This window comes from Neovison vison, chromosome 2, assembly GCF_020171115.1.
Source record: "Neovison vison isolate M4711 chromosome 2, ASM_NN_V1, whole genome shotgun sequence".
NCBI classification, from domain to species: Eukaryota; Metazoa; Chordata; class Mammalia; order Carnivora; family Mustelidae; genus Neogale; species Neogale vison.
The window spans coordinates 29022277-29050190 of NC_058092.1; the positions used below are offsets into that span (position 1 = coordinate 29022277).

The 27914-nt window shown below is 47.9% G+C and overlaps 2 protein-coding genes across 6 annotated transcripts; one reads left to right on the forward strand and one right to left on the reverse strand.

Moving 5' to 3' along the window:
* Window positions 1–1478: 1478 nt before the first annotated feature.
* Window positions 1479–10383, reverse strand: C2H1orf109 (chromosome 2 C1orf109 homolog). 4 transcript variants are annotated; one of them, XR_006383139.1, is made up of 6 exons: window positions 10063–10383; window positions 9609–9883; window positions 7278–7457; window positions 5584–5705; window positions 5322–5423; window positions 1479–1894 (listed from the first exon to the last, which is right to left on the reverse strand). XR_006383139.1 is itself a non-coding variant. In XM_044237831.1 (5 exons), exons 1-5 carry the CDS (start codon window positions 10351–10353, stop codon window positions 5386–5388), a joined length of 903 nt encoding a protein of 300 aa, XP_044093766.1. In that variant the 5' UTR covers window positions 10354–10383; the 3' UTR covers window positions 4936–5385. The 4 variants fall into 4 exon arrangements, 2 of the variants coding, with proteins under 2 accessions (XP_044093766.1, XP_044093767.1); XR_006383138.1 differs by lacking the exon at window positions 1479–1894 and adding an exon at window positions 4678–4698; XM_044237831.1 differs by lacking the exon at window positions 1479–1894 and having other exon boundaries at window positions 4936–5423; window positions 5584–5702.
* A 141-nt stretch (window positions 10384–10524) lies between these two features.
* Window positions 10525–25997, forward strand: CDCA8 (cell division cycle associated 8). 2 transcript variants are annotated; one of them, XM_044237834.1, is made up of 11 exons: window positions 10525–10624; window positions 10792–10904; window positions 11024–11152; window positions 12995–13035; window positions 16149–16221; window positions 18396–18478; window positions 20330–20394; window positions 21461–21556; window positions 22634–22760; window positions 23526–23612; window positions 24636–25997. In XM_044237834.1, exons 2-11 carry the CDS (start codon window positions 10808–10810, stop codon window positions 24678–24680), a joined length of 843 nt encoding a protein of 280 aa, XP_044093769.1. In that variant the 5' UTR covers window positions 10525–10624; window positions 10792–10807; the 3' UTR covers window positions 24681–25997. The 2 variants fall into 2 exon arrangements, with proteins under 2 accessions (XP_044093769.1, XP_044093768.1); XM_044237833.1 differs by having other exon boundaries at window positions 10525–10904.
* The last annotated feature ends 1917 nt before the right edge of the window (window positions 25998–27914 follow it).

Here is a 27914-nt window from a genome sequence, read left to right on the forward strand (position 1 = left end):
AACAACTGAACACTTGGACAGGTGAAGATGGTACCTGGCCCCCATTATTCAGATTAAAGTTAGACATAACACAGTCACCACATAATCTGGACCCTCCTTGGGCAGGCAGAATTCCTCCTCTTTGGAGCCTAGGATCTCACTGATTTGGAAAAACTGCTACTCTGCCAAGAGAATTTTGAGGGAAATTTCTTTTTTTTTTTTTAAAGATTTTATTTATTTATTTGACAGAGAAAGAGAGATCACAAGTAGGCAGAGAGGCTGGCAGTAGGGGGAAACAGGCTCCCCGCTGAGCAGAGAGCCCGATGCAGGCCTCAGTCCTGGGACCCTGAAACCATGACCTGAGCCGAAGGCAGAGGCTTTAACCCACTGAGCCACCCAGGCACCCTTGAGGTGAACTTCTAAACGTGGATGGCATAGGGACAGGAAGGAAAAAAAACTAAATTCTTCACTTCATCCCAACAGATTGTCAAATCAGCAGGGAAGGGGTTCTGACCACCAGGAATCTATTTCCCCAATAGAGGGAGATAGAAAAGAGTTCACATCTAACAGCTGTGGCATGCTTAAAGAAGGAGCATGGTGGGGGATGCCTGGGTGGCTCAGTTGGTTGGGCGTCTGACTCTCGATTTTAGCTCAGGTCATGACCTCAGGGTTGTGAGATCAAGCCCTACATCGGGCTCTCCATTCAGCAGGGAGTCTGCTTGAGATTCTGTTTCTCTCCTTCTCCCTCTGCCCCCACTCACTTGCTAACATCTTTAACAAAAAAGCAGCAGCACTGAAAGTTTTCTCACTATGATGATTCTCCTTACTTTATAAATATGAGTCCAGTAAAAATACCAACAGAGTTCTTTCTTCACTGGATGAGTGGGTGGGGTATGATTAGCTAACTGAAAAATTCGGGAAAACAGGCATATTGGACGGAGGTGGGAGCACAGGAAGGTTGCAGGAACCTATAGGACACTAAGCCTTTGGAAACCTAATGTCCATCAGTACGGGACTAGTTAAATAAACTATGGTACACCCAAACAACAGAGAAATAAGGAACCATTTTAGAAAAAATTAAGGAAACTCTTTTTATATTCATGTAGAATGATCTCTAAGATACATTAATTGGGGGGCACCTGGGAGGCTCAGTGGGTTAAAGCCTCTACCTTCGGCTTAGGTCATGATCCCAGGATCCTGGGATCGAGTCCCATATCAGGCTCTCTGCTCCTCCGGGAGCCTGCTTCCTCCTCTCTGTCGAGTCCCACATCAGGCTCTCTACTCCTCCGGGAGCCTGCTTCCTCCTCTCTCTCTGTCTACTTGTGATCTCTGTCTGTCAAATAAATAAGTAAAATCTTAAAAAAAAAAAATACAGTAATGGCGGTAGGGGAGGTGCAAAGCTGAGTCTGTAGCATGCTGTAGCAAAATCAGGGAGAAAACACATACACAAAAAAAACCCACTTGCTTGTTGTATTAGTTATCTATTGCAGTGGGATAATTCACCCCAAAACTTAATAACTGAAAACAAACATTTATTATGTTTCCATGGGTCAGGCATCTGCACACAGCTTAGCTGGTTGCCTTTGTCTGAGGTCCTCATGAAGTTGTAGCTGAGCTGTTAGCTGGGGCTGTGGTTTCAACTGAAGGCTCAAGAGGGCAGGAGCATGGACAGTTGGGGGTCTGCTTCCAAGCTCAGTCACATGGTGGCTGGCTGACTTCAGTCTCTCACGTGAGCACTCCTCAGGACTGCCTTGGAGCCCTGCAGCTGACTTCTTGGAGGGTGAGGAATCCGACAGTAAGTGATGGGCTCACACTGGAGGCTGCAGTCCTTTTTTATCAGTTAGTTTCAGAAGTAACACCACACTACTTCCGCAATATTCTCTTCAAAGAAGCAAATCTGTAAGGCCAGCCCACACTGAAGGAGAGGAGGGTACACAAGGACATGAATACCGGAGGTGGGACACTTGGGGGCTATCTTAGAGGACACCAACCATTGTGTGGATATGAGCAAAGAATATTTTTGGAAGAATACATTTCATGCTGGTTGCCTCCAGGGAAGGGAAGTGAGTAACTGGGAGAGGAGAACTTTTCACTGAATGTGCTCTTGTACTCTTTTTGAATTTTGCACAGTGTGAATGTGTCACTTATTCAAAAAATAAATCTATTTTAATTTTAAAAGGATAATTAAAAAAGATAGTATTTTAAAAGTAAAAAAATCATGAACAAAATAGAAACAGTGATATTTAAGTAATACATAGTTATTATGAAGCACTGTAAATCCTTGTTATCTATTTATGGTCAGGATTTAAAGAGCTCTGAAACACACACACGCACACACACAAACCCCTCCCACTTGTAGAACAAAATACACACTCTCAAGCCAGGCCTTTCGGGCTTTTCACAATTGGGCTCCAGGCCACCCTAGGGAGCCATTCCTCCAGCCCTTTAAGAACCGTAGTGACTTGCTTGGTGGGACTATTAATATTTGCCAGTTTTAGGAGATAAAAGCAAACAAGCGCAGTGCCTGGTACACAGCAAGCTTTTGATCCATGCTGGATTCCAATCTTTCTCAAACACTGCCTTTGCTTATTAGATTGTCCCCTCAGCATGGAATGCCCTACACTCCTCCCCATCCCCAAGTCCAAATTCAGATGTCACTGTCACTATGAAGTATTCTGACAAGCAGTTATCACTTCTCTTCTTCTTCTTTTTTAAAGATTTTATTTATTTATCAGACAGTGGGAGCAAGTGAGCACACAAGCAGGGAGAGCAGCAGAGGGAGAGGGAGAAGGCTCCCCCCGATCAAGGAGCCAGATGCGCGACTTGATCCCAGGACCCCAGAATCACGATCTGAGCTGAAGGCAGTTGCTTGACCGACTGAGGCACCCACATGTCCCCTCTCTTTTGTTTAATGGCAAATGTAACACTTTCATTATTTTTTTACCCTCCTATAACTTATAAGTGGGGGGTTTGTACCCTTTACTCCCTTCCATCTATTTTGTCCACCCTCCACGCTGCCCTCCAGAAAATACTTTCATTATTGTTTTACAATTTCAATCTCTTCGACTCAGTCTGGTCCCAGGATCATCAGCATCAATAGTACCCGAGGCCTTGTGAGAAACATAGAATCTAGGGCGCTGCCACCCCAGGCCTACAGAATCAGAATCGACATTTTAACAAGAGCCCAGTGATTTCCATGCACATTAAAACTTACGAGACACCAGTTTAAATCTTTCCCTGGTTGAACTATAAACCTTTCTGGGGATCTCCTTCATCTGCCCCAGAGCACATCGTAAGGCCTGATACCCAAATGTTTTTAAGTTTTATTTACAATTATTACGGATGTGATACATTTTTTTCAAATTCCTGGAAGAATACCTATCATATTGTTAAAAACAGTAGACAGTGTACATTGCCACTTTCTGTAATCCTTTCGTTTTTCACAATCACAATGTATTATCTTTACAGGTAGAAACATAAAAATCTGGAAAAATATAAGCTCTAATACATTCATAAAACAGTGTATGTGTGTAATGGCAACTACTGTAATTGTGTTGAGCTATTTTTACAGATATGAAAAGATGGACAAACTGTGTTAAAAAAAAAGATTATTTAAGTAACATTGTATGTCAAAGATACTATATATGGGTCTTTTAAAATGTGCGATTATGGACATTGAAAGGGTATATATCAAAATATCTCTGATGTAGCTTGTTTCATACTTTTCTAAAGTTACATTTTTTTCTACAGTTTTCCTATGACTTTTTAAAAAGCATTAATATCACTTTTATAGTAAGAAAAAAAGAAAAAAGTCATCTTCATTTTAAAAATATCTATACTCTTTATTAAGCCTCTTTACATCCAGTGACCCAGATTCTTCCACAGCCCCAAAGCTGACAGGTCTGGAAGTGCCCGACCATTTCACAGCTGAAGGCCCTGGGCTTCAGAAACGTAACCCTGATGGCCCGATTCTGGGTGGTCTTCTCCCACCGTGCAGCTACTCCAAGATCAGAGGAATGTGGCAAATCAGGCGCCAGCTTTGGCTAAAACCCCTGTCATTTCAGCAGTCTCCCCAGCCACTTACTCCCAGACGAGGTGGGTGGGGAAGAGAGGGACAACTCCTCAAAGACAAAGCTCTGAGCGTAATTCATGCTGCACCACCTCCCCCTGGTGGCGGGCTCTGGAAACTGAAGTCGACTTGAGGGTTCGGAGCCACAGCAGTTGGATAACAGGGATGCGCTGCCGGGACTTCCAGTGGTTGGGCGTGGGATTTTTCAACTCTTACAACAGTGCAAAAAGCAATACGTATCCACCAGAAACCATACTTCACATACTGAATGTGGATCTCTTCCTGGGCTGGCGGCATGCAGTGTGCACCTCTCTCATGACGCTGGGCACCAACAGGGCATGCTGCACGCCGCAGCTCAGTCAGCCCAGAGATCATAAGGGTAAATGACCGATACAGCCATGTGAAGCCCGAACAGCTGTTCTGTTTTCAGTAAATTACATGAGATAGTGAACATTTCATTTCATTTCATTGTAAAATGAAAAGCCCCTGGGGCGCTTGGGTGCCTCAGTGGGTTAAGCCGCTGCGTTCTGCTCAGGTCATGATCCTAGGGTCCTGGAATCAAGTCCCACAGTGGGCTCCTTGCTCAGCGGGGAGCCTGCTTCTCTCTCTGCCTCTCCCTGCCGCTCTGCCTGCTTGTGTGCTCTCTCTCTCTGACAGATAAAGAAATAAAATCTTCAAAAAAATAAATAAATAAAATGAAAAGCCCTTGTGTTAAATGATTTTGCCCAAATGTAAGCTAATGTGAGTGTTCTGGGGCACATTTAAGGTAGGCTAGGCTAATGCTTGGTAGGTTAGGGGTATTAAATGCATTTTTGACTTACAATATTTTCAATTTACAAAGGGATTATCAGGATGTAACCTCACTGTAAGTCCAGGAAGATCTGTACTGTCTTCCATCAATTATCACCTTTATTCCTTTAAATCATCAAGAATAATCACCTTCCATCAAGTAATCAGGTATGGGCACAAATACACAGAACAGGCCCGGGTGTCAACCAAGCTCAGAGCTTTGGATGGTGCTGAGCGTGGTGCCACACTCCCTTCCCTGCCCTCTCCTTCCCTACTACTTCTGCGGCGGTGGCTCCTGCCCCGTTGTTCTCCTGCACCAACCACCTTTCCTGCATTCTCTCTCTACCTCCTTCCACTGCCGAGCATCGAAAGGGCAAGGGGTGGTCCATGTGCCCTCAGCCGTGACGTCACAGGGAGGCCCCAGCATCAGAAGGCAGTCCTCAGGCTCTAGGCACTGATTTTCAAGTATGTCAGGTTACCATACCAGAAAGCACCAATGTCGGTCTTCAACTGTGTCCCCCTAGTCTGCTGATCAACACGTGGCTTCCTTACTCTTCCAGGAAGAAGGAAACATTCAACAGGGTATCTGGAATAGGAAGAGAGAAAAACTGGCATATCACCTCTCCAGAGAACATAAAACACCCAATTTATAAAAAAATACAGGGGGACTGCAAGGGCATCTTTGTAATGCTTCTAAAGAAGTGAGACACACAGAACGCAGACATGGAGTAAATGAAAACCAGTACCTTGTACAAGGCTTTGGTGTTCATCTTCTGAAATTTGGTTCCAGGCCTCGGGCAAAGCTTGGATATTTGCCAAGTCTCCCCACTGGACCGAAGACAGGAGGTACTTTCTCTTTAGGTAACTTCCTTGAAATTAAGGACTGACTGCTCAAAAAGCAAATAAGGGTGCCTGGGTAGCTCAGTCAGTTAAGCATCTGCCTTTGACTCAGATCATGATCCCCGGGTCCTGGTACTGAGTCCCACATCAGGCTCCCTGCTCAGTGGGGATTCTGCCTCTCCCTCTACCCTTCCCCCCGCTCATGATCTCTCTCTCAAATAAATAAATAAAATCTTTTAAAAAAAAATAAGCAAATGCAATTATGCTGAAGGGGGAAAATACCCTGGGGAGAGCTATAGGAAGCTCGAGGAACGAAAGAGGGGCTATCATCCCATTTATCTGGCAGCAGAATTCACCTATGCCACCCATCTTTACTGGGCACCTCCTCACTCCCAGTGCTCCATGGCTGAAGGGATGAGACATGGCCCCAACCACCTAGTTGCCCAACCACCTCACTGCGGTGAGGGAAAAACCAGGAACTGAAAAGAGAGAACGTCAATGACTATCAAAGAGGACACCGTGTGGCAGTTCAGAGGATGCATACCTCCCACTTAGAGAGCAGCAGGAAGATTCTGGCTGGTAGGAAGAGCATAATCAAAGGCACAGAAGTGGGGAAGCATGGATTGGTTTCAGTGCTGAGGAAATCCTCCAATCTGGCCGGCAAGGAACAGTGTGTAGAGCAGTAGGAAAGGTGGCTGAGAAGGCAGGTTGAACCAGAACAGGAAGAGCACTGAAGACCAAAGTGGGGTTTCTGGCCTATGAGCCATGGAAGCTGCTGCAAACTCAATGTAAGCGACAGGCAGAAAAAAGATGTCTGCAGGACGCAGTGAGGTCACTAGCTGGAGCTGGCTCAGAGGCAAAGAAGCCAGACAGAGAACACCATCAAGATGCTGCACAGACCAATGGGCCACATGAGAGGCGAGAAACTATGGAAGAGGCAGTGCAGATAGAGAAGGAAAATCCAAGAAGCACCCAGGAAACAGAATCAAAGCACCTCACAAGTGGCTATGTGGGCATTCTTAGAACAGCACCTGGCATGGCATGTAGTCAGTGCTCAGTATTATTGGCTGCAGCTCTGTGAAAAACACAGGCTGATTATGTTACTCCTCTTCTCAAAACCTCTGAATAGCTTTCCATCTCACTCAGAGCAGAAGTCATATCCTTTCAAAGACCTCCAAAGCCCTACAAAGTCTGGCCCTGTCTCTCTGACCATGTCTCCTATTATGGTCCCCCTCCTCACTCTAGTCTAGCCCAGTGGCATCCGCATTATTTTCAGAACACTTCAGGCACACTACTACCTCAGGGCCTTTGCATGTGCTATTTCTTCTACCTGGGACACACTTACCCCAAAAAACACCGGATTCTCTCCCTCGCCTTCAGGTCTTTTCTTAAATGTCACTATCTGTGAGGCCTCTCCTGACCACCCTATTTAAAATCACAACTCCACCCTCACTCCCCACTCGGCCTGCTTTATTTTTCTCTAAGCTCAGAGACCAAGGAGAACTGACCCCTACCATACAATTGTATCTCGTGAAAACTGAAATTAAAAAGACTTCCTGAAGCAGCTCTGGACACTGTCTGAAACGTGTGCAAAGGATACGAATGTCGATAATGTCTCTCGATATCCTGCAACCACTCCAACATGTCAGCCACAGACGGGCTCAGCACCGAAGCCTGCAGGACAGCATCAATGCTGATCGAGTCTGCGTGCTGCTCATAGATCTCAAACACCTGCTCCACGTGCCTGCTGACGGTGTCCCGCACCTTGAGGAGGGTGGCTCTGAGGGGAAAAGTCTCCTGTTAGACAACATCATGAGAAAGGCCTAAAGCAGGGCTCCTCAACCTCAGCACACTCACATGTCCACCTGGATGGTTCTTTGTGGTGGGAGGTTACTCTGTGCATTTAGGGCACGGAGTAGCATCCTTGCCTCTACCCACTAGATGAGAGGAGCACACCACACCCCCACCTTCCCCAAGTTGTAACGATCGATAATGTCTCCAGATACTGCCAAATGTCCCAATGGGAAAAACTGCTCTGGGTGCACATAACTACTGCAGACCTTAGGAAAGTTATTTGTTCTCAGTCATGTATAAAAATGATCCGTTTTGCTCACTGCATGCCCTAAGTACTTAGAACACAGAGACTGACACATAGAATGACAAATACAATGAATGAATCAATGAAAGGGTTCTTATGAAGATTAAATGCAATAATGCTCATAAGGTGCTTAGGGAAGTGCCTAACTCACGGTCAATAGTTATGATTCCACTGGTGACTCCAAGGGACCCAGCCACCAAGAAGGCCACAACTTCCCAAAGGGCAAAGCATTCCCTAACCTATAATTGTAACTTTCAAAATGTGTGGCTTTGACTCACAGGTAAAAAATTAGACAAAATAACGGCCCAATACTCACACAAAAACAGGTCATCAACTGAAATAAGAGTTCACTACCTCAGAACATACTGCAACGTAATTTAATTGATGCTAATCATCTCTCTTCTAATTAACTAAGAAACTAAGTCTGGTTCATCGTTATATTCCCAGCACCTTGTGCCTGGCATCCCATGGGTACTTATTTTGTACAAATGAATATACAAAGTCCCCATATATACCCATTTCCCCTTAGTCTACAGCACAGACTATATACACCAGAAACTTCTTTTGTTCTGGTCAAGGAAAGGCCTATGTGCAGAGCGTCTGGGTGGCTCAGTTGGTTAAGCATTTGACCTGTGATTTTGGCTCATGTCATGATATCATGGGTCATAAGATGAAGTCCCAGATGGGGCTCTGTGCTCAGTGGGGAATCTACTTGAGATTCTCTCTTCCTCTGCCCCCGTCCCCATTGGTGCTCTTTCTCTAAAATAAATAAGTAAGTAAGAAAGAAAGAAAGAGCAAGCCTAAGTGCCAGGTCTCTTGTCTATCCTCAATATTTATAATTTTAAAATAGAGGGTCTGGAATGCCTGGGTGGCTCAGTTGGTTAAGCAGCTGCCTTCGGCTCAGGTCATGATCCCAGTGTCCAGGGATCGAGTCCCACATCAGGCTCCTTGCTGGGCAGGGAGCCTGCTTCTCCCTCTGCCTCTGCCTACCATTCTGTCTGTCTGTGCTCACTCTCTCTCCCTCTCTCTGACAAATAAATAAAATCTTTTTTTTAAAAAAAAAGAGGGTCTCATTTAGGCATACTAAGAGTTTAGAGATGTACTGTGCCTGGCACAGAGACACCAACGTACAGCAGAACAGAATGGTGGTTGAACACTCTGGCCGTGGCGTCGGGCAAACTTGAGTTAGACTTCCAGCTTTACCATTTACTAGCTGTGTGACCATAGGCAATCTGAGCCTCAGTTTCCTCACCAGCAAAATGGGATTAAGTGAGGTTAAATCAGAGATGTTGAAAATATTTTATGTGAGAATATACATAAAACCCTTAGCTCTAGCACTACTAAGTTTAAAGTACAATTCCTCGCTGCTTTTGACAAAAGAAGACTACAGAGGACTAATTCGCTTTTTCGATTGCTTTTCTTTTTTCCACTGTAACTTCTACTGAGACCATCACTGTTATGCCTTACATGACAAGGGAAATGCCATAAAATAACTTTTTCAAAGAAAGATTAATTAAGAGAGAAAGAGTCTCAAGCAGACTCCGCACTGGGTGCAGAGTCCAGTATAGGGACTGAACTCACCCTGGGAGATCACGACCAGAGCCAAAACTAGGAGGCGGAAGGCCAGCTGACTGCACCATCCAGGTACCCCATGAAATGACTTTTTGATAAGAGGTCCCATTGCAACAAATGGAAAGGAGGCAAGGCTGAGACACCTCCAAATACCGTGTTCTCAAGTAAAGGGAAAAATACTCTTCTGATGGATCCTAGCTACTTATTAAACACCAAGTTTTTCAATTTTTCCGCCAAGAAGGAGCGGCATTGAATTCTTACAGCCTCTCCCCTAACTTGTCCAAGACAGTGTCGCCAGCCGCCAGCTGCTTGCGCCTCAGCCGTTCCTTTAAGTCCGGGAAGGCTCGAAGTGGAGGCACATCCTCAAATCGCAGATTCTGTGCCGCCTGCAGCTGCTCGGCCAGGTTGCTGAGAGAGGCCAGGAGGGGCTGGCAGTCCCCCAGGGTGCTCTGCCACAGGCCCTGCTGCTCCTCCACCACGGGAAAGCACTTCCTCAGGGCCTCTTGCACAGCAAGCCAAGGTTGGTCTTGAGTCATCTGCCGAGATAAAAACAGAAAGGAGGAGGAGGGAAGCATTAGGGTCTTAACTCGGCAGGGGAAGTAGCGAGTCCAGTGATCACCGCGCGCAGGTGAAGTTCCGCCAAACCAGGGTCTCCTCACGATGGGGGCTGTGTATCCCTTCCGACAGGACGTCCTAACGCGAGGCGCTGTCTTACCTTTAGGGGGGCTCCGGAGGCAGGGCCTCGGTTTCCCACCTCCTGAAGGGTTGCCTGATCAGACCTCGGAGGCGGTTCGCCCGCGGCTCGGGCAGTCTCCAGTTTCAGACTGAGGATTCCCCGGGCCGAAGCGCTGTCTCCGAACCCGCACTTCCAGAGCCGGACTCTTGTCTCCTTTCCTGGAAACTGCCAGTCGCTTTCCCTAAACCAGCAGGAAAACTTAAAGCTAATGCCATCAAAGTCCGAGGACCCGTCAGGGCCGCCACCAGGAGCCACGGTCTCTCTGCGCATGCCCCCAGCACGGCTGTCGAGTCGCGAACGTATGTCGTAGACCGCAGTGTCTTCTGGGTCCTGTAGTCCTACGTGTGCACCGGCGGCCTGGCCGCGGAGCTTCCTTGTGATTGGATGCTGTGGGACCCTCCTAAGACGGCGACTTCTCATTGGTCAGCCTGTGGCAGTTTGAATTTGGTGGCGGCGGCCGCACGTCCGGTTAGGCACGAAGCTGTTCCCTCCCCTCAGTTGGAGCGGCGAGATCTTTCTCAACCCGTTTGGTGACCCGCAGGTACGTGCCTCGCGACACCTTTATGCTCGGGCCTTCAAAGGCAGGGCGTCCCCACTAGCTCCGTGGGGTGCCCGTCCGCCCTCTCCCGCTCCTCGGCGGCCTCCTTACTCTCCCTCCCCGACCTCGGCCGCTGACCTCCCAGTGGCTGCATCCCCTGCTCCCCGCAGTCTCCACCCAAGCGCCATGGCTCCGGCTAGGAAGGGCGGCAGTCGGGTGGCCAAGACGAACTCGGTTCGGAGCCGGAAGCTCGCTTCCTTTCTTCGGGACTTCGACCGCGAAGGTAGGGGCGGAGCCCGGGGCGATCGCTGGGTGCCGGGGGCTTGGGGGTGCGGGCAGCAGGGTTCCAGGCCCCGTTCACCGGCCGGTGACCCGTGTTCTGTCGGCTCTGCCCTCTCGCAGTGCAAATACGATCCAAGCAAATTCAGTCGGACAGGCAGAACCTCCTCAAGGAGATGGATAACCTGTACAACATCGAGATCTTGCGGCTCCCCAAGGCGCTGCGCGAGATGAACTGGCTAGACTACTTCGGTAAGAGCTGCTGCCGTCCCCCCAGGCCTGGGCCCTGGGGCGCCTCTGTGGTCGCCTGAGTGAAGTCCTCATGATCACTTTAGGAAATTGCAGCCTTACCACTTCCCCCGCTCCTTATCTCTCTTCCCTGCTTTACCTTTGTGCATAGAACTTAACGTCATCTACACACACACACACACACACACACACCGCCCAGGTAGGCGAACGTCTTCTCCAAAGGAGAATTTACTGTCTAGTAAATACTTTAGGCTTTCTGTGCCAGAGGGTTCTCTGTTGCAGCTACTCACCTCAAGCTGTTCTAGGTCCAAAACAGCTGTAATGAATGGGCAGGTATGTGTCCAAGGAACATGTATTTATGGACACATGGAAATGTGAATTTTGTGTGAATTTCATGTGTCACAAAACACTCTCTCTTTATATTATACAATCATTTAAAGACGAATAAAAGAACAACTTGGTTTGTTTCCAGAGCTGACATGGGAGGATAACCCCCAAGCAGTGCTTTCTGCATCTTACGGAACCTGTCAATTAAAAAAAAAAAGAGCAAATCAAATTGTGACATGCAAGGGCTCAAGTTTTTCTGGCCAGAGAAAAATTGCAACCTGTTCTCCACTCCCTTGTTAAACGTCCAAGGACATGCAAGAGGCTATCCTTTCTGCTGGGTTACCCTTACTTTTCCTAATTATTATCTATTATATCAACTCCTTCCTGAATAGAAATGCATGTTCTGTTCAAATAATAGATATTTAATGATTCTTTGACTTGCCCTTTTATTTGCACACTTATACAAATATTCACTGAGCATGTCTCAGTGAATATTAACAATGAATATTAATATTCATTAATATGAATATTAATATATTAATATTGAAAGTGCTTTGGGAAATAGCACAGACCTTGCCTACCCCAGGAACTTACAAGTTAGTAGAGGAGGGTCGTTTTAAAAATGCACATGTGATTAGATAGTCAAAATCGTAGGTACCATAAAAGGGAAAGTGTAGGGGTCAGTAGGTACATTTATCTAGTGCTGTACGTTTATATGTGCTAGACAGGTATTGTACTGAGTGTGTTACATATGTTAACTGACTTTATGTTCACAACAAAGGTATTCATTGTTAATATTGCTCCTCTTTTACAGGTGACAGAATTAAGGCACAGAGAGATTAGTTACTTTGCTCAGGGTCTCATAAGCTAGTGAGTAGCAGAGGGTGTTTAAACCCAAGCACTCTGTCTGGTTCAAAGCGTGAATTCTTAACAGTTCTACAGGACACTATGAGAGTTTCTAGAAGGAGGATTAACCTAACTTTATTCTACATCTAAATCTTGCACAGACCTCTTCGTTCAACACACACTGGCTGCATAACCACCTATGCCATATTTTTGCCCAAAACAGTCTTCAAGGAGTTTAGTTCAAGGCAGCAGATGGGGGGATGCTTAAACAGCTCTGAGTAGTTGTTCGGTATGATGAGAATTGAGCAACTAGCTCAGCACTTTGCCGCAACCTGTTGTCATAGAAAAATAAAGACTTTGGGGTTTGAACTGAGTTTCAAAAGACAAATTAGAAATTTTCCGGGTGCAGAGGTGCATTTCCGGTAAAGAGAATAATAATAAGCGAGGAGGGGTAGAGGCACGAGAGACGGTGGCACATCTGGGAAATAAGATGTGTGTGGTGGGACCTAGAATATGCTATAAGGCAGCCAGTCAGGTGTGGAGAAAAAAGAGGTTACAAAGGGCCTTGAGTGTTGAAGCCAGGGCTTAATCTAGTCCAGTTTTAGACAGCTAATGGGAAGATGGTTTATCATTAAGATCTGATAGTAACTAAATAAAATGTTCTTTTAAAAGCCCTTGGAGGAAGCAAACAGGCGCTGGAAGAGGCCGCAACAGTAAGTGATCTGTCCTATTTTGGAACTATGGTTAGTTTTTTAAGTTTAATCCCATCGCAAAATCCAACCAGTGGGTGTTTACCATGGAAGAGGGCTCCTAGGGGACATGACCTGTTTGTGCCAACTGCAAAACTATGGTTGTCAAAGGCTGAGTCTGTGAAGCCCAAATACTATCAAGTTCTGCAGAGGGAGGCATTCTATTTTGGGCAGGTTCCTTGTAGCTCTCCGCCCTGACCTCTCAGGCAAAGCAAAAGCCTCAAGCCCAGTCCCTCTAAGCCCCTGGGTCATTATCTGACAGCCTGGTCTGCTAGGTGTCAGAGACTGTTGTTTTATTTTTATTTTATTATAAAGATTTATTTATTTGAGAGAGAGAGAGAAGGGTGGAGGGGGAGAGGGTTAGAAAAACTCAAGCAGACACCGCATTGAGCGCAGAGCCAGACATGGGGTTCGAACTCACCACCCCAAGATCACAGCCTGAGACAAAATTAAGAGTTGGACACTCAACCCACCGCACCACCCAGGTCCCCTGAGACTGTTGTTTTATCACGTCATCCTCTAGAAGCTTCGCTCTTATTTGGGACTCTCAGGATTCCTCACCCTGTCTCACCTCTTTCATCCCAGCATCAGCGTTAGGATTGAAGACAGTTAGATGGGGAAGCAAAATAAAGAGTTCACATTTTAGATCTGGACTGTCCAATACAATAGCCACCATTAATCAATCAATTAGAATTAATTAAATCAATCAATCAATTAATTAAATAAATCATTAGTCCATTAAAATTAATTAAATTAAAACTTCAGTCCCTCAGAGACACTAATCACGTTTCAAATATTGACCAGCCACAAGTGACTAGTGACTACATATTGGTAGCCCAGAAACAGAGCATTTCTACCCTTACAGAAAGTTTTGTTTTACAGTGTTGGGAACTAGTCCATAATGGTCTTCACAGAGACCCTAGGCACTCTAAAATCAGACAAAAACAATGCACATACATACATGCATTTGCTATCTTTCTGGAGAGAATGTTAATTATGACCTTCATCAGGTTTACAGAGTGAACCCCAAAATCTACCTCCTTTTCTGCGTTATTAGGATCTCTTGGAATCTCAGGGTTTGAAGGGACCTGACTACACAGGGTACATGGTAGCATTGAAGGGCAGATCTCCACCTGCCTCAGAAGTTAAAGGTGTTTCAGAGTCAGTTGTTCAGTCAGGAAAGGGTTTGGAGATGAATATTATAGGAGAGGAGTGGGAATCACTGAAAAGTAAAATCAAGAGCTAGGAAAACATTCTTAGTTCTGGCTTTCTCTTTCTTTGTAACATGTTCCCGCCTCCACACACCCAGATCTGGTGTTTCAAATGCCTTACCTCTGAGATGAATTATACTTGTTAGCTAATGCATCACCCTCATCTTAATTAATTAGACATACAGAACTACAAATCAGAGAGCTTCTAGTGTAATATGAAATAGCCGGTGTCATCACACCAAGTCAAGAGAATTGTAGCCTTAGCTAATATGCATTAGAACTCAGGAAAGGAATGATACTTTGGCACAAAAGTTCATAATGATTAGGTATGTGGGGGTCTCCCAAGACCACTCTCAGGAAGACTTACAGATCTGAGCATAGAGTCCTCCTTATGGCTGTGATTTATTACGTGAAAGGATATAAAGCAAAATCAACAAAGGGAAAAGGTGCCTGGGCCAAAGTTCAGAGGAAACCAGGTGTAAGCTCCCAAGAGTCCTCTCCCAGTGGAGTCACATGTGACACCTTAATTCAACACACATGAAACAGTGTCTACCAGAAAAGCCTATTCGAGACTCAATACCCAGGATTTTCACAAGCCCTGGGGGCTTGTCACATTGGCATCGTCTGCCTAGCATGTACCGAAATTCCAGACTTCCAGGAGTAAAACAGGTATGCAGCATAAGCCATGTTGTTTGTACAAAGCTTAGGCCCAGACAGCCATTCTAACCAGGAAATGGTGGGAATCTTTAAATCCAAGTTCTCCTGCAAGCTGCAAGCCCATGCATGCAAATGGGCCTCTCTATGGATATCAGTCTTAGGCCTGTTAACTCTTCTACACAAAGATAATCAGTGGTCTGCCACCACTGACACCTTCATAACATGCAAGTTGTTTCTAGAGATGGCACCTAGTTGGCCATTATCCACTCCATCGACCACTCCAGACCTTACTAAGCTCCTACAGCGCTGTCTCTTGCTAAGATTGGACAGCCTCAGAATGCTCCTCCGAGCACTCCCTGGACTCCCTACCAGTCTGGAGATGAAACCTGTCATCCCTAGTCTGTAACACCTCCTCTGATACTTACATGTGTCCTGCAGGAAAAGGCAGAGAATCATGCCTGCTCGTAGCTATTCTCATTCACGTAGGTGGTCACCAATGGGAGCACATTTAATTAGAACGGTGATAACTAGAAGCCTTTTTGAAGGGCCTGTAGGTGCAACAGAAAACCTTATTGACTCTCTAGACTTTAAAAAAGTGAAAAGTCTAGTACAGCACCAAGTGCAGAGAACGTGAGTCATTAGCAACCTGTATTGTTTGCCAACGGGACATAATCAAATGCAACCACTTTCCCTGAGTGTACAGCCAAGAGGAAACTTGGACATGTGCATCAGACACATGAAGAAGTTGTTTAGAGTAGCAAAAGACTGTTGACAGGAGATTGGAGAAATTAATTGTGAAAGAGTCACACAGTGGGATGCTACATGACAGTGAAAACAAACTACGCCAGAAGCGGCAGAAGCAAAACCAAATAAAATGTTTTTTAAGCACATATACCTTTATAAAAAAAAAAAACAAACCCCACACAAACATGCTTTCTTTTAAGCAGATGCAATGATAGTGGTCACCTTTGGGAGAAGACGAGGAAATAGAACAGGAAAGACTACAGAGCTAGAAGCAAGTAATCAGCAATGTTTTAGCTCTTGGGTTGTATAGTGCATTTATAGGAGCTCACTAAAATCATGTTATAACTAATACGTAATAGTCTTATAAGTAATAAATGTGTTTTTGAAATTAATTGTTTTGAGTCTTCAAATATTCCCGATATTTGATGGAATATGCCTGGTGTTTTCTGGCTGTGTTGGCAACAGGCAGACCTGGATATCACAGAAATAAACCGACTAACAGCAGAAGCTATTCAGACACCCTTGAAATCTGCCAAAAGTGAGTACTTTTCAAAACCCCTTCTTGAACTGGGAGAGTGGAGGCCAGATGGCAGGCCGGCAGCTCAGGGAGGCCTCAGTGGTAGGCACTCTTCCTTCTAATGCCTGGTCCTCGGTCTTGCAAATCCGATAATGTGGTTTTGGCCGCTGCATTGAGTTCATCATATGCAGGACAGATAGTGAGCAAACTGCCGGCCATTGTTGGGGCAAGAGTGGGAGTGGAAGGAGAGGGAAAGCTGTGTGGGAAGCATGACTGCCCCTGGCTCCGCCAGTTAGAGGGTGGCAGGACTGAGAGGCGTTACGGGACATGGTGAGGCCCGCCAAGGCACGCCCATGTGATCAGAAGGGTTGAGAGAGAATTGTGAAAGGACCAGTATCCTCCGGGCGCCATCCACATTCCTGGACTCAGTGACCTGCTGCGGAAAATCATCCCTCCCTCACACCCCACACTCTGAGAAATGCTGTCCCAGAGGGAACATGTTTGGGAAACCCGGTCGTGACCCGTGAGCATCATGGAGCAGGAACAGGATGAGCCCTACTACAGACTTTGTGTCACTGTCATTAAGCTTTCATAGCTCAGTGCATCCACTTCTTGTGAGGCGAGGCCTGACCCAGGGCCTGGATCTTGACCCGGGGGAGGGCCAGAAACAAGGCCCAGTTCTTAGTCCATTTTGCTTTCCGTCAAATGACCTCGTAGCATGAAGAGAGCGGGAGCTTTCACTTTGCCGGTGTCACACTCCAGTGCTGCCTTGGTGAGATTACGACAGAACTGGGCTCGAGTGTTCCTGGAGATCCTTGGCGGCATATTTATAGTGTGTTAGTTCAGTTTGGGTTGTCTCCACATTTGGGGAAAACTGATTTCTCTTCTGGATTCCACAGTCTTGCTCAAGTGGTGGGGGAGGGGGTCTTCTGATCTCACCTGTGGGAACAGACACACAGGATCCAAGTCAACCAACAGTAAAACTTGACTTTGTGCCCTCTTGACCATTGGGCTTTGTCTACATTATACGCTAGTTCCAAAAAGGAAAAAAAAAAAAAAAAAGATAAATATATTATTTAATGTGTCATAAAGTAAAAAGCTAAAAAGCTGTCCCGTCTGAGACCGTACCCCCCATGATCAGATGCCTGAATTATCTCTGGAATCCCTGTTCAAGATTGTTTGGCTCGGGTTTGTATAGAGCTAGCAGTGAGACACTAACTTTCATCACTAAACAGCTATGGTGCTTAGAAAGTTTTCTAATCTATGTAAATAATAATATTGTAATAAATAATTTTTGTAAGATTTTGTTTATTTATTTGACAGAGAGAGAGAGAGAGATCACAAGTAGGCAGAGCAGCAGGCAGAGGGGGGCGGGAAGCAGGCTCCCTGCCAAGCAGAGAGCCCAATGAGGGGCTTGATCCCAGGACCCTGAGATCATGACCTGAGCCAGAGGCAGAGGCTTAACCCACCCAGGTGCCCCATAAATAATTCTTATGACACGTATCCCGTATTGTCAAAGGGCTCTCTGTGGGTGCCTGGGTGGCTCAGTTGGTTAAGCTACTGCCTCTGGCTCAGGTCATGATCCTGGAGTCCCAGGATCGAGTCCCGCATTAGGCTCCCTGCTCTGTAGGGAGTCTGCTGCTCCTTCTGACCTCTCTCCTCTCATGCTCTCTCTCTCTCAAATAAATAAATAAAATCTTTTTTTTTTTAAAAAAAAAGAGCTCTATGTTCATGCATTCCACAGACACTTAAACACTCACAGGCACAATTCTAGGGTTTGGGGAAATAGGAAAAAAATAACAAAGATGCTGTTCTTGCGGAGTGCGTTCCAGATCTCACTGTCCCTGTGAAGTGACTACTCCCTTTTATAGATGAGGACACTGAGGCAGCGCAGTGAAAGCCCCATGACCTGGGTGGTGCTAGGACCAGGCCTCACGCTCAAGTCTAGCCGAGTCCAGCGTCTGCACTCTCAGCGGGATGCTGGGCATCATGTGGGCTTCGTTAATCAGTCTGGTTAGTTTTCTCTGTCTAAACTCTCTTAAAAAAAAAAAAAAAAAAGTCATCTTGTTTATATTCAAAGTCTATTTCTTGATTACAGCCAAAGATTTCATACGTTTTATTTCCTCCAAGAAACATGAATGCATGAAAATTTACTCCTATGAGAAAGATGACTCTGTTAAAACTGTTTCTTACAGCACGAAAGATAATGAAATTGGATGAAATGATAGTGGAAGAAGAAGAAGAAGAAAATAAGAAAAAGAATCTTCAAACTTCAAGAGTAAATTGCCACTTGTGTTTGGGGCTGGTTGCTGACGGGGGACAGGGAAACACAAAAATACCTAACGTCCCCGGTGCCCCACCCTGACCCACCAGCGTTCACTGTTTCGCAGAGAAGAACCACTTTAATGGCTCATACGAAAGCCCTCAGAGAAGTGGGTACACAGCACAGAGAAGGCAAAAGAGGAAGTTATCAAATTTTACCTCCCCGCTTAGAGTACACCCAGGCTTTTTTTTTTTTTTTTTTTAAAGATTTTATGTATTTATTTGGCAGAGAGAAATCACAAGTAGATGGAGAGGCAGGCAGAGAGAGAGAGAGAGGGAAGCAGGCTCCCCGCTGAGCAGAGAGCCCAATGCGGGACTCGATCCCAGGACCCTGAGATCATGACCTGAGCCGAAGGCAGCGGCTTAACCCACTGAGCCACCCAGGCGCCCCTACACCCAGGCTTTTAAAAGTGAGGGGGATTTCACTAGCTGAAGAAGAAAGGGCGGGGAAGCCCAGGAGGAGATAGATAGGAACATTCCCTCAAGTTCCATTTAAAGAACAGGAAGCCATTGGGGATGACAGGGCTATACGTTGTGGGTGATCTGCCTACAGGAGGGCCCGAAGATGAATGACCTTGTGTGCTGAGCTTAGAAGTTTGCATTTCATCAGGTTGGTCACACTGAGTGACAAAAGGATGAGGGGAAAAACCGGAGATAAGGATACTAGTTGGGAGGCTGTTGTAATTCTTAAACTGAGGCCCTCATGCTATACACAGAGAAAGGATTTTTTTTTTTAAGATTTTTATTTATTTTTAAAATTTCATTTTATTTATTTATTTATTTGTTTGTTTGTCAGAGAGAGACTAAGCACAGGCAGACAGAATGGCAGGCAGAGGCAGAGGGAGAAGCAGGCTCCCTGCCGAGCAAGGAGCCCTATGTGGGACTCGATCCCAGGACACGGGGATCATGACCTGAGCCAAAGGCAGCTGCTTAACCAACTGAGCCACCCAGGCATCCCGATTTTTATTTATTTGTTTGACAGAGATCACAAGTAGGCAGAGAGAGAGGAAGGGAAGCAGGTTCCTTGCTGAGCAGAGAGCCTGATGCGGAGCTCTATCCCAGGACCCTGGGATCATGACCTGAGCCGAAGGCAGAGGTTTTAACCCACGGAGCCACTCAGGCGTCCCAGAAGGGATAGTTTTGACAAATGTGAGCAGGACCGGTAGAGGAAGGGAGGAAGCAGGGATACCCGATAGGTTTCTAGCCTAGGTGTCCCTCATCCATGGAAGGCGGCCCACAGGAGGGTACTGGGTTCCGGTGAAGGCAAGCAGCCGGGGTGCCAATTACCTGACACGTTGAGGGGTTCATCCTTTTCTGAAATTTCAGCCTGAAGTTCAGGGAGAAGTAGGAGGTTGAGAGGCACACTGACTCCTAGTGTGGGCATCGATGAGGTCGTATGGGGAAGGCATGGAGGGGGAGGCTGAGGACAGGAGGGAAGCTTACACAGCAGCCTGTGCAGGGACAGCCAGAGCAGCGGGGAAGATTGGGCACCCCAGGATGGCCCAAGTGACCTTCACAGCAGCATTACATGGGGGAATGATGGGGGCTGGCCAGGCTACAGTCAGTTTAAGAGATATACCTTTAATCTTGGCCAAAACTGTCCACTTTGAAGACCAAAGCAGTGGACATCCTTAGTTCACCCGCCATGTTCCAGATTACTTACGGCACTCACTTCCGAGAGATAGAGCTCATATTCATCAATTCACATTTCCAGACTTGACCCCCCTCCCCTCCTTTTCTTACCTGTCCTCGTTTTCCCTTTTTTGGGGCTTCTTATAACCACAGTGTCATTTGATTGTGAATCCAGGTCAAAAGGTGTCCTCCATCCAAGAAGAGAACCCAGTCCATACAAGGAAGAGGCAAAAGCAAAAGGTGACGACTTTTCCTAATGTCCGTGTGTGTTTTGGTTTTATTGGAGAGCCCCATCCATCATGGCAGAGACGGGGTGCAAGGGTTTTTGTGGCCTGTGCTTGAATAGAACTTGAATCTCCAAGCCGGAGGGGCCTCTAGAAATGATCTGACCCAACATGTTCTCCAGTTCTGCCCATGTTCTCTATCCTCTTCTACCTTTTTTGTTTGTTTTAATTGCACCAGGGAGAATGAGGACCAGAAACCTATCATAAGGACTGTATATTTTGTGCATTTGCCTGACAGCCCACGAGCAGATCACCACCCCCTAACCCTGGGGCCAGTCACAAAGTGACTCACCTACCTACAGTTGTTCCTTGAGATGGTCCACCTGTTTCCTAATCAGTAAAGAATCACCGTGGACTTGAACTGATTATGCTGGGCCCTGCTAAACCATTTGGGATGGGGAACGGGGGGCCACATCTCAAGAAGCTTAGAAAATAGTGGCTGGGACGTGTGTCTGTGAAGGACACTCCCTGAGCAGTAGTGACTGCCTAGCAAGAGGGCAGGAGCTCCGGCTGAGGGGCCCTCGGGGTGTGGCGAAGGGGTCTCCTTCCTCCTATCATCCTGACGCAGAGGCCGGACTCTGGAGGCTTTCTGCCCAGCTTCAGAGCTCTGGCTCCCCCTTCACTGGCTCTGTGACCTTGGCCAAGTTGCTGGAATTGGTACACTCGAGTTCTGTGGCTGAAAATGAGGATCCCAGCTGTGTGTCTCGGGTTGTTGGGAGGGCTGCACGAGCTGTGTACGCGAGGCACTCGGGACATAGCCACATGGTCAGCGCCCTCCACGTGTGACCTGTGGATGTAAAGTCCAATTTTTTTTTTTTTTACATTTTATTTATTTATTTGACAGAGATCACAAGTAGGCAGAGAGACAGGCAGAGAGAGAGGGGGAAGCAGGCTCCCTGCTGAGTAGAGAGCCCCATGTGGGGCTCGATCCTAGGACCCTGAGACCATGACCTGAGCTGCAGGAAGAGGCTTTAACCTCCTAAGCCACCCGGGCACCCCTAATGGCCACTTTTTACCCACAGGTCAAGCCATTATAACACTGTCACCCCAGCTGTGGGCCGGCTGGAGTTGTCTATGGTGAAGCCAACCCCAGGCCTAACCCCCAGGTTTGACTCGAGGTGAGTAATGGGGGCAGCCCCTGCGTCTGATGGGAGCCCACCAGTTCGCCTCAGTCCATAAGAAGAGCTAGTGGGAAAACACGGCTCCTTGGCCCCACAAGGCCTCTTGGAAGAGGGTAACTGAGCATCTGCCTCTCCCTTAAGTGCAGGTTCACCTGTTTTCAGCAACAGAATAAGTCTTTATTTGATGAGATGCAGAGTCTGAGGACTAGGAGGCCTCTAGGGACTCTTGCTCAGCCTTTTTTGAAATGGGTAGGTACTCTCCTGTACCCTTGGTGAGAGTGTGGATGGGCACCACGTCACGCTGGGGAAACTGACGTGACCCAGGCTGGAAGCCAATCTCTTCCACCGGCTGGTCAACTGGACAGGAGATGCTCTGGGGCCAGAAAGAGGCGACTCTATGTGCTGACGGAGCAGCGCCACGGCCACGGGCACCTCCCAGCGTGCTGTATGACAACGTGTCCTAAGTGATCCCATTTGTGTTTATACAGAGGATGTTTCTGGAAGGCATTAAGGATTTGAAAGTCAGAATCTCTGGGGTGAGGAGAGGGAGGGAGAAAGACTTCTTTTAATTCCCAGTCTTGAACTGTTTTTTCATATGCACGTAAAGCAAAAGACATTTAGAGAAAAACAGGTAGCAGGATTTTAACTGTCTTGAGAAAGTTCATTTGGGAATTAATATAATGATGTAATCCCTGAATCCTCTTTTTTTGACCCTGGAAAATTCCTCTTGCTGGAAGCACTTAGCCACTCTTGGAAGTGCATTAACCATAGTTTATTTCTGGCTCTGGATGGATGGATGACTGGTGTCCATGCAGAGCTTGGGACCTAAGATTTCCATGGATAAGAACTGACTTTGGCTAGATGCGTGTTTGATCATTACAAGCTCCCTTCTCCAGCTGTGTGTAGTCATTACTGTTTAAAAAGACTTTTTGCCCTAAATTTAGAACTCGCCTTCTTAGAAATGCAGGATTTGAAAACTACAGCTTGAGGCCAGATGGGGGTTGGAAGAGCTCATGGCGCCTTGTGTCACTCACTCTGCCGAGCCATCTTGACAGAGATCTTCCCACTTCACAGGGTCTTCAAGACCCCGGGCCTACGGACCCCAGCAGCCAGAGAGCGGATCTACAACGTCTCTGTGAATGGCAGCCCCCTTGCTGACAGCAGAGAGGTTTTCCTCACGGTGCCGGTGGGCGGTGGAGAGGTGAGCGTCTCACAGGGCGGCTGGGCCACCATGAGCAGCTCCCTGGGCATTTCTTTCCTTGGCCCATCACCCACTCCTCATCCCCACAGTCCTTTGGGTTGCATGGGTCCTGATGCGCACACTTCCACAGGACTCAGAACCAGGTTTCTCGCCCAGGCTGGGCTCCTTGCCAGGCTCCGTGTTCCTTTTGTTCATCAGCTGACATTTGCCCACCTGCGTTGTGGCTCCCCCCATGTGTAGACAACGTGCTTCCTGCTCTTGAGAATGTGTTCAGTAGCCGAGATAGGTTCACAGTCAAGTCTAGTGGCACGTGACATGGACAGTAAGGGACACCCTAAAGGGAGTGCAGAGGAAGGCAGCATCAGGGTGTGCATTCTAGAAAGGGGAGCATGAACTGTGTCTCCCACTCTGGAAAAGCCAGAGGGGTTCTGACTCGGGCTGAGCCCAGTTGCCCTGAGCTGAGTGGAACAAGTTGCAGACGTCAGCTCCCAGGAGGGAGGGAAGGTGTGTCTCAGTTGTGTCTGCAGGGCACTTCTAAGCTCATGTCCCTGTCCTTAGTCCCCGCCTGGGTGAGCCAGCCTCGGGCCAGTGAGAAACACTGCTGTTGTTATCTCCTCAGGGCAAGCCTGCCTTGCCTGCCCCCTCCCCGCTCCCCCTGCCCAAAGTGCAGGGTATCAAGGGGACCCCTGGGGCACAGTGGGACCTTGAGTGCAGGATCCTGCCCCGGGGGACATGGCAACTGAGCGCATCCCGCTCTCCACACAGAGCATGCGATTGCTGGCTAGTGACTTGCAGAGGATGGACATCGCACAGCTGGACCCCGAGGCCTTGGGAAACATCAAGAAACTCTCTGTGAGTCTCTCCGCTTGCTCAGTTCAGCTGTACTTAGGATTGTCTTTCTGCCTGGGCTTCACACTTAGCATTGTGCTGTCTTCTTCCCCCAAGGGACTGTAGCTGTTCTCCTTACCCCGCAGCACTTCCGTCCCTGGACTGATGCTGCCTTTCAGTCTCTCCCGGGCTGCAGTTCCACGGCAGACTCAGACTTCTGCCTCAGTTGGGGCAGTTTGTGCCGTATGCAAGGACGTGGTTGACTGCCAGGGAAGGAAGCTTCTTGGAGGGAGAGAGGGAGGGGCTTGTTCCGAGGAGTCCCACAGAATCCGAGACCGCGGAACAGTCAGGCCTCTGGAGCCATGGGACCGGCAGTGACAGTGTGTGGAGCTTCATTCTGGTGCTCCCGTAGCCTCTGTCTGAAGCCCACACATGCGCTTCTGCGACGCTCCTCCATCCCTCCCTCTTGGCAGAGAACCTCCTCCAGGGGGCCCTGGGTCCCTGCTCCTTCTCCTTCAATACTGGCTTGCTTGTGACTTCTAGCAGCCGCACTCCCAACTCTGACTTCGCTGCTCTGATGCCCAGCACTGACTGTCCCCTTCTTGTCGCCCCTTCAGTTCTCAGAAGGGAAAGTAAATTGATTCAGCTTTGGTCAGATGGGTCTCCGTGGTCCAGTCAGCACCGTCTCGGGCGGTGGATGGGACCCCCCTTCTGGGGGCATCTGTGAAGGGTACATCCAGGGCACACGGCCCAGTGTCAAGGGCCCACACATACCTAGCCGCCCAGATCCAGTGACGCTCATCCTCTCGTGTGCACCCATAGCACGACTGGCTCATCTGAGGTCTTGTTTTACTCCCGCGTTCAGATGAGGAGTGGGCATTCAGAACAGTTACTTAGTTTGTGATCCAGCTAGAGCTGCGGAGGGCTGAGATCCACTCAGACCTGCCCACCCCAAATCCCGGGTCTCCCGAGGTGACTATCAAGTGGCTACCAGGCACACATGGTCAGTGGCCTTTTCTCTCAGTGACCTGCCCCTTTCCTTTGTAGAGCCGCCTAGCCCAGATCTGCAGCAGCATACGGACTCACAAATGAGGCTGCTGTCCCACGAAACCGAGCTTGACGGGATGGACTTTCTGCGGGCCCTTCCGGGACCCTGAAGAGACTTCTTCCCTTCCGGCTTACTGTTTGTTTGAGTGTGAAGCTCCAGAGCAGGGACTGGTGTTCTGGGAGAATTCGGGAAGCGAGGAGACACACTGCTCCCCCATCGGTTAGATTAAGCTTCGCTGTTCACGCCTCCCAACCCGACTGCCTGCTGCATCCATGCAGTCGAAACTTCCTGTCACTCTCCTGGCAGAATTCTCCTTCCTGCTCTCAGAGCTGCTGCCGTCTGCCTCCCGTAACCCAGCCTCCTCTCCATCCTGCCGTTACTTCAGTGGAGGTGACGGGAGAGAACCTCAGGTTCCCAGGAAGACCACCTGCCCTCCTCAGAGTACCCTCTGCATCTGGCATTTCTGCTCTGTGTTGCTTGAGGCTGGGAGTTTTAGGCTCAAAACCGTGAGAGCTCTGGGCCATGGGAGGAACCGTGCAAATGGGGACAGGACGGCAGAATGGGACGTGTCCCAGCAGTAGCCACAGCAGAGCCCATCTCAGCCCAGCCCCAGCCTTGCTTTCTGCGGTGGTGGATACTCAGTGGGGCTTCAGGATCTTACACCCGCTGTGCGCAGTAGTTTTTCCAAGCTGACTGTGGAACCGGGGTTTGTATTTATCTCTTTACTGAAGACCAAAAACTGGTTTGGAGGCAGCTTCCATGTCTGGCACCTCTACCTCTCTAGATGGTAGGAATTTGGATAAGAGAATTCTAGGGCTTAGTTTAGTCTAGGGTTTTACGTGACCAGCTGCAGAGAAACTATCTAAGCTTTCCGTGGTCCAGTGGTCCCTGCCAGGTCCACAGACTTCACAGAGAGCACTTCCTCTTACGGGGTTCACAGGGGGGCAGGTGTGAATTGCCTGGTGGCCTCATTCCACATGTTTGGCCTGTGCTCCAGGCATTGGCTAGTTAACTCAGAGTCCGCCCCATGGTCCCTGTGCTCCAGCCTGCACCTCCGCCCCAACGAATCATGAGATGTGGTCCAAAAGTATGGAAACTCAAGGAGTTCCTGCCCCACGCTCGAGGGCCCCGTGTTCTCCTGTGTGGCTATGTGTTCCACTCCGTGTCACTTTGCTCTGTGACCCTCCTAGCAATCCAGTCCTGTCGCAGTTGTATTCCTTTCAAGTTGTTTTATTCTCCCTTTCCTGAGACTTTTGTGCATATTGTGTTCCTGATTAATGGCATCTTTTAAGCTGTTGTAATTAGGGCTACTGAAAGGTACCCCTTTTCAATAAATTGTGGGTTGGTTTGTTTTTAATCAATATTCAGCCTCTCTGTCCTCCGCAAGCTGCACTACCTGGAATTAGGGGGAGCTGAAGCTGTCGGAGTGGGGCCTCTGAGCAGCTGCTTCCCTCAGAAGATACAGAAACCTCTCCCGTAGCAGAATCTCTGTGACACCTGAAGAAGGGGCCCCTCACCCCAGCCTGCAGGCCATAGGTAACCTATCCCAAGTAGGTTTCCCTCGACACCTTTGTTCACAAGAAATTGACACATGGGAGGACAAAATCTAGGCTATGCGTGGTTCACACACTGAGTCAAGGCTTATTGGTCAGGAACAAAGCAGGAGCACAGATAATACAGTTTTCATGCTTCTCACTTCCCAGATCTGGCAGATCTGCCTGCCTAAAATTCTTTCTGCACTGAAAATGATCCACATGGACCTGATGGCAGAAGAGCAGAATGGGTCATTATCTAGCCCTTTCATCTGGCACTAACACTGATGGATGGGGAGGGGTCCCGTGGTCAGTGGCAGCTCTGAAATAAAGGTTACTCATTTCAAGGGACTTCGTCACCAAACCTGAGGCTTCTCCCCTTTCCTTCATCCTCTGGGCGGTGTCAAGAAGAGCCTGGCAGCGGGCGCCTGGGTGGCTCAGTGGGTTAAGCCGCTGCCTTCGGCTCAGGTCATGATCTCAGGGTCCTGGGATCGAGTCCCACATCGGGCTCTCTGCTCAGCAGGGGCCTGCTTCCCTTCCCTCTCTCTGCCTGCCTCTCTGCCTACTGTGATCTCTTTCTGTCAAATAAATAAATAAAATCTTTAAAAAAAAAAAAAAAAAAAAGAAGAGCCTGGCATCAAGGAAACACTTAGGACCCAACCTGCTTGAGCCAGAGACATCCTCACCCTATTTTGTCCCACTAGCACCACCGCCGAAATGAACCCAGGTGTAGGCCATGTGTAGTATGCAGCAGGTGCCTTAGAGATGCTAGTCATGCGATGAAAATCAAGAGTCTTTTGTCCCGGGGCGCCTGGGTGGCTCAGTGGGTTAAGCTGCTGCCTTCGACTCAGGTTATGATCCCAGGGTTCTGGGATCGAGTCCCGCATTGGGCTCTCTGCTCAGCAGGGAGCCTGCTTCCTCCTCTCTCTCTCTGCCTGCCTCTCTGTCTACTTGTAATCTCTGTCTGTTAAATAAACAAATAAAATCTTAAAAAAAAAAAAAAAGTCTTTCGTCCCATATAAGGGGTGAGCATGGAGGGTAATGTGGCAAAGAAAATTTAAATTCTACTGCCAGTGCACAAACCAAACAGATATACATTCACTGGATTTTGTTTTTTCAAATTAGTTACAATTTTAAAATTATGAGATTTCACAAAAATGATTGCTAGCCTCCAAAAAAATAAGATCTGGTAACACAGCCAGCTGGAGCCGAGAGCAGCTTTCCTTGAAGAATCCTCTCCCCGTTCAAAATAGCCCCTGCTAGATCGCTTCCCTTTTTTTACATGCCTCACCCGGGAAGACAATTTACTTTGTACCCGCTACTGTGTAGATGAAGTATTCGGAAGAAAAGCAGAGTTGCTCTGGGTTGAAGGGAGCATGGGGCACCGAGTCCTCCCCTTCACTAGGGCACCTGAGGCAGCCACGAAGAGCCCTGGAGTTCTGATAAATACCGGGTTCATTCTTTGCCCTGCATCCTTCCTGATATTTCCAGAAGCCCTACCTGGGGCTTCTGGTGGAAAGAATTCCAAATGTACGGCCTTACAAAGAGTTAGATTAAATTATTCTTACGAAGAGCTAGTTCTTGCGGTGTGAATGGTAGGACCTCACCTAAGTGTTGCTCATTCACAGCGTCAGACACCCTTTGTAGCTCAAAGGACCTGCGATCCCCATTCCCACCAATGAGTTTGCGTGTGATGGAAAACTCTCCGTGCCCACGCGTGCACAAGCTCTGGGAAGTGTTTTCCTT